Below are 5288 nucleotides of genomic sequence, written 5' to 3' on the forward strand. Positions count from 1 at the left end.
AGACTCTCTCCCCTGCTGCCTCCTTACATTTGTCAAGCGTGTTACAGAAACATGGCTTTCCATAATCGCTGATTAAACTGCTTTTCCTGTACTTCACTAACCTCTAGATCTGGCTCAGACCCAGTAAATCTGTTCAGGAGATCCGCTCCACACCCCCACTTTCACCTCTTGATGACTGTGTGCCGCCTTTTTACGAAACTGCGCAAAGGTGAAGCTTTTTTATCTCTCCCTCTGCATCTCCCCAGCCTCCTTGGACCGTGATCAAGACCCAGCCAAGGTGCCCCATCCTAAATTTAAATTTTGCTGCAAACCTGAAGGACTGAAGCGACCCCACCCCTTACCTCCCACCCTCCCATGGGACCACCACAGCACTCTTTTGCAGCACTGGAAAAGACAGACAGCAAGAAGGCATTGTCTAAAAACATAATTTAATGTGGTATTTTGGTGATTGTGGTCAATGACCAAATTCTTTTGCAGACAGGAACAGGTTTGACGTTAATGACACCATCATTCACATGAGCATTGCATTGCACAGAAAAGAAAAGTCTACACTTGACCCCATACAAATAAAGCAGCAGAGGAAAAACCAGTCATGGTCCAGTCCCTCTTCATGAATAGTTGATCTGAAAATTCATCATAATAATTAATACTCATTGACAAAAAAAACGTGACCAGTTCAAATTCCATGTGCGGCACAGTCCGAACTCAGGGCACTCTTACATCCCAGGAACCACTCAAGAGTTTGAAGCTGCCGAGTTCCTCGTGTGACACACAAAACACTGAGGCTGACAAAGGGAGAGGGGGATTCAGAGCAAGTGGGGAGGAGTAAAGAAGGGGACCGCTTTGTTTCACTTCTATTTCATTTCCACAGGGGTGAAAAAAAAAAAACTATACAAACTGATAATGAAGCTAAAGTGACCTGTGGAGACAGCAGACACCAGCAGGAACAGTGGCACGGCAGGGTACAGAAACACAGACCAGCCCCACGCGCACTGGTGGCAGGGCCAGTTGCGTGGCGTCGCTTGTTGTGTGTTAGTCGGGGTACAAAAGAAAGCCAGAGAAAGTGCTGTACTTATTGTTGTTGCCTCCGTGTGCTTTGCCCCCGTCCAGCTTGACATACACCTCGTCACCGGAGTCCAGGTGCAGCACCACGCTGTTGCTGGCGTAGTCGTAGTTCTGGTCCGCATCTTGGGCGATGGCACTGGCCCGCACCTGCCAGCACCACCATGGGGTATCTCAGCCCCCCAGCCCCTCTTCCCCAGCCCCCTGAGCCCCTCTTCCCTAGCTGTTCCACCAGCCCCCCCATTCCCTCTTCCCCAGCCCCTCCATCAGCCCCTCCATGAGTCCCCCCAGCCCCTCCTCCTCAGCCACATGAGCCTCTCTTCTTCAGCCCCTCCACCAGACCCCCCAGACCCTCTTCCCCAATCCCTGCATCAGCCCCCAAGTCCCTCTTCCCTCGCCCCTCCATCAGCCCCCCGAGTCCCTCTTCCCCAGCCCCTTGAGTCTCTCTTCCTCAGTCCCCTCAGGCCCTCCCTCCACCAGCCCTCCAAGTCCCTCTTCCCCAGCCCCCTCAGCCCCTCCACGACCCCCGTGCCCTCCCTCTCGCCCCCCTCCTCGCTTTTCCTTCCCCCTCCCCACGCCCCTAGCCCGGCAGGAAAGTTTAGAAGCCGGGAGTTCGGAGTTTGTCGCGCCTCTAAAGCCGCTCCCCGTCGGTTTTCCCCCCCACCCCGCGCCCCGACGGCGGGGAGGATGCTCCGGCTGCTCCTTTCCCCGGGAGCGGCGGCGGCCGTGGGAAGGAGGGGACACAAACAGACACACAGCCGACTCGGGACGAGGAGGAGGAGCGGCGAGGACCCACCTGCCCGTTCTTGCAGAGGTCGGCCCACATGCTGGTGCCGTCGCCGCCGCGCATGAGGATGTGGTAGGTGAAGAAGTAGATGCCGCGCACCTGGCAGGTGAACTTGCCGCTGGTCGGGTCGTAGTGGTTGCCCAGGTTGGTCACCACGTCGTCGAACTTGAGGACCTCGTAGCCCTCGTGGGGGCTCTTCAGCCCCACGTAGAAGGCGATGCGCGGCCCCCCGAAGGCCGCGCTCAGCCCGCCCGCCGCCTCGCCGCCCGCCGCCGCGGCCGCCGTCGCCCCGCCGCCGCTCCCGCTGCCGCCCCCCGGACCCGCCAGCGCCAACCCGGGCAGCCCGGGTTTCCCCGCATCGCCCCGCTCCCCCGGCGGGCCCCGCGGACCGGGAGGACCCGGTTCCCCGGGGGGTCCGCGGGGTCCCGGTTTGCCCGGTCGGCCCGGTTCCCCCTTGGGTCCCTGGACAAAGGGCGGCGGCGGGGGGGGGCCGTTGGCGCCCAGGTCCTGCAGAGCCTCCACGGCGGCCGTGCTGCCGGGGCCGGGCGGGCGGGCGGCGCTGTACGGGTCGCAGATCATGCGGCAGGTGCCCATCATCTCGTAGTGGGCGCCGGTCCCGGCGGGGGCCTGCAGCAGCAGCAGCGGGACGGCGACGAGGAGGGCGACGGCCATGGCCAGGGCGAGCCCGGCGGCGGCCACCAGCCGCCTCCTCCGCTGCCACAGCCGGGCGGCGACGGCGAGCAGGTCCTCCTTACCGTGGGAGGCAATGGTGGGGGGGGGGGGGGTGTGAGGGGGTGTGGGGGGCCGGCCGCTCTCTGCGGGGGACGGCAAGACAAGGCGGTGAAGCCCCCGCCGCCTCCCCGCCCGGCCCCCCGCCTCAGCCGGCCGCTCGCCCCGCCATACCGCTGCCGCTCCGAGGGGACGCGGAGCCCCCGGCCGCCCGGCGGGGCTGGGACCGGCCGAGCGGGAGCCCGGCTCTGCCCCTCGCTCCCGCGGTGCGGACTGGGGAGGGGGAGGAAGGGGGAACGGGCCCGCCCGCTGCCGTCGCCGCCCCGACGTGGGGGGCGCGGAGCCGGGCGGAGCTGGGCGTACCCACCTGCGGAGCGCGGGGGGCCGGGGCGGAGCTGCCGCGGGGTGGGGGTGCTCAGGGCTCCGCTGCCGCTGCGGCCCGCGATGCGCCCGGCTGCCAAGGCTGGCCCGCACGGCCCCCCCGGCGGGGCGGGCGGCGGGGAGGGCAGAGGTAGAGAGGCGTCCCGCACACCTCCGGGCTCTCCTGACCCCGACGGCTGGCACTGGGGAGGGGAGATGGGAGGAGTCTGCCCGCCCCAGAGGCACTGACATCGGCGGGGTCCCTGTGGGTACCGCCCAAATTGCGCCCCGCTGAAACCGGGACGGTCGGGGACGAGTCGCATTGCCCCGTTCACCTGCCGTTCGAAACCACTTCCTCCCTCCATCCCTCATCCCTCTATCCATCTCTCTATCCAGCCCTCCCTCCAGCCCTCCATCCACCTCTGCATCCCTCCCTTCATCCCACCATCCCTCTCACCATCCCCTTCTCCATCCCTCATCCCTCCCTCCATCCTTCTCTCCATCTCTCCCTCCATCCATCCCACCATCCCTATATCCCTCCATCCCTCCCTGCCCGCAGCTGGGGAGTGAGCCGGGAGTGAGCCACCGCTGCCGAGCCCCACCGCTTTCTGCAGGAGAAGGTCGCAGAAAAGCCCCATGAAGGCAGCAGGTTGCCCCAGCGTGTTCCTTGAGCCTTCCTCAGCCTCCCCCTGCTCAGGTTCGGCAGCCCAAAGATGAGCAGGACAACATCGCAAGTGGATCGTGCTCCTCAACACATCCAATTGTAATTAAAGTTCATTACACCCGTCCCAATTTCCCAAAGGCAGACAGGTGGAAGGGGAGCCCTGGGAAGAAATATCTTTAGCAGAGTTTATGTTGGGTTACAGCACAGTTTTTTTGTAGGTTCCCCTGCCTAATGATGGGTCCAAATCAACTGGGTTTTCCCCCAGTCGAGAAATTGTGATGAATTGCCTTTGATTTTCTGAGTAAATGGCAGTGGTACAGCGGGAGCTCCCGCATCATTCACTGCCTGCAGGGATGTCCCCTGGGGAGAGTAAGTTGTGATCTTACCCCCGCATTTCATAGCCATGGGTTAAGCACCTTTCCCAGAAAAAAAAAAGCAGAGAGTGGCACAGTGATTACATAGATTTCCTAAGGGCAACATTTCGGGGTCCTCTGCTTCCTTGGTGCACAAGAAGGGTGAATTTCCAGTGGGTTCACCAGAGCTGAAGGCAGCCTGTTTTGTCTTCAAACAGACAGAGCTGGAGGTCGAAGGAACAGTCTGATCCAAGCCTTGATGAAGCTGATGGCCTGAAGGCATCATATGCAAATGGTGACATCCAGGTTTCTTCCAAGAATGGCAGAAATGCCCTAAAAGAACTTGGGACTCTTTTGTTAGCTTTCCTTGAAATTTAAGGAGGGGACATCAAGGCTTTCCCATCTGGAATGCATGCACTTCAGGACCAGATCTCATCTCAGTTACATCCCTGTGGGTGTCTCGTGTTTTTTCCTGGACTTATTTGGGCTTTGCTGAGATCAGGTTCCAGCCCTGCCCCTCCAAACCTCTCTGGTTTTTATTTTTTTTCAACATTTGAAGCTGGAAGGGAAATTAATCTTGTAAATGAAAACCTTTCCCTGAGAATTGCGTAGTCATATTAGAGTAACCGTGTCTATTACTTAGCACAATGCAGCTACATGTTTTAAGAAACGAGATTGTGACAAAGATGTAAGTCCTTTTCGTCTCCTCTGAATTAACAGTTGCATCCCACAGTGTTATTAAAAGCCCCTACCCTTGTCTAAAGCCTTGTAAAATGATTTCTAGTAGTTGTTTCTGTTACAGCCCTAGGATAATTTCCCATATATTAACCGTGGTAAACACAAATAAATTCACAAATAAATTATGCTGCTTTGCCAATCATCCCTACTTAAGCTTCTATTAATTTCCCTTTTGTTCTGGTATTTGTCACTAGCTCGGCTCCCCCCCAGTCTGTGAATTCTTGCTATTCCCCCGGAGCTCTGCAAACCCCCCTAACGTCGCTTTTTAATCGCCTGTTTTCCAAAGGCAGCAGCCGCACTGTCGCTTTTCTAACCCTTTTCTGAATAATTAAGTTCCTGTATCATTTGGGCTCTGTTGCAACTTCCCTATTTGCATTAACTCGCTGCTGTAATGAGGTGACCGGTGCTGGGAACTACGTTCCAAGTGGAAGCTCATGAGCCCCTTCTGCAAAGCCAGGATAATTTTCTGTGACGGGATCTGTTACTCACACGGATCAACAAGGACAGATGGAGAAGAAGAAATGTGTTCTAACTTTCAGCAGGACAAAACTGGCACAGTTCTTAATAAGGACAATTGAGCACTTGAAGAAGCGGG

At 58.3% G+C, this 5288-nt stretch overlaps 1 protein-coding gene across 1 annotated transcript; it reads right to left on the reverse strand.

Moving 5' to 3' along the window:
* Nucleotides 1-408: 408 nt before the first annotated feature.
* On the reverse strand, nucleotides 409-2575 carry C1QL2 (complement C1q like 2). Its single transcript, XM_086751005.1, has 2 exons — nucleotides 1859-2575; nucleotides 409-1212 (listed from the first exon to the last, which is right to left on the reverse strand). The coding sequence occupies exons 1-2, from the start codon at nucleotides 2519-2521 to the stop codon at nucleotides 1033-1035; spliced, it is 843 nt and encodes a 280-aa protein (XP_086607131.1). The 5' UTR covers nucleotides 2522-2575; the 3' UTR covers nucleotides 409-1032.
* Nucleotides 2576-5288: the final 2713 nt, after the last annotated feature.

Source organism: Chlamydotis macqueenii, chromosome 6, assembly GCF_036417535.1.
Source record: "Chlamydotis macqueenii isolate bChlMac1 chromosome 6, bChlMac1.mat, whole genome shotgun sequence".
NCBI classification, from domain to species: Eukaryota; Metazoa; Chordata; class Aves; order Otidiformes; family Otididae; genus Chlamydotis; species Chlamydotis macqueenii.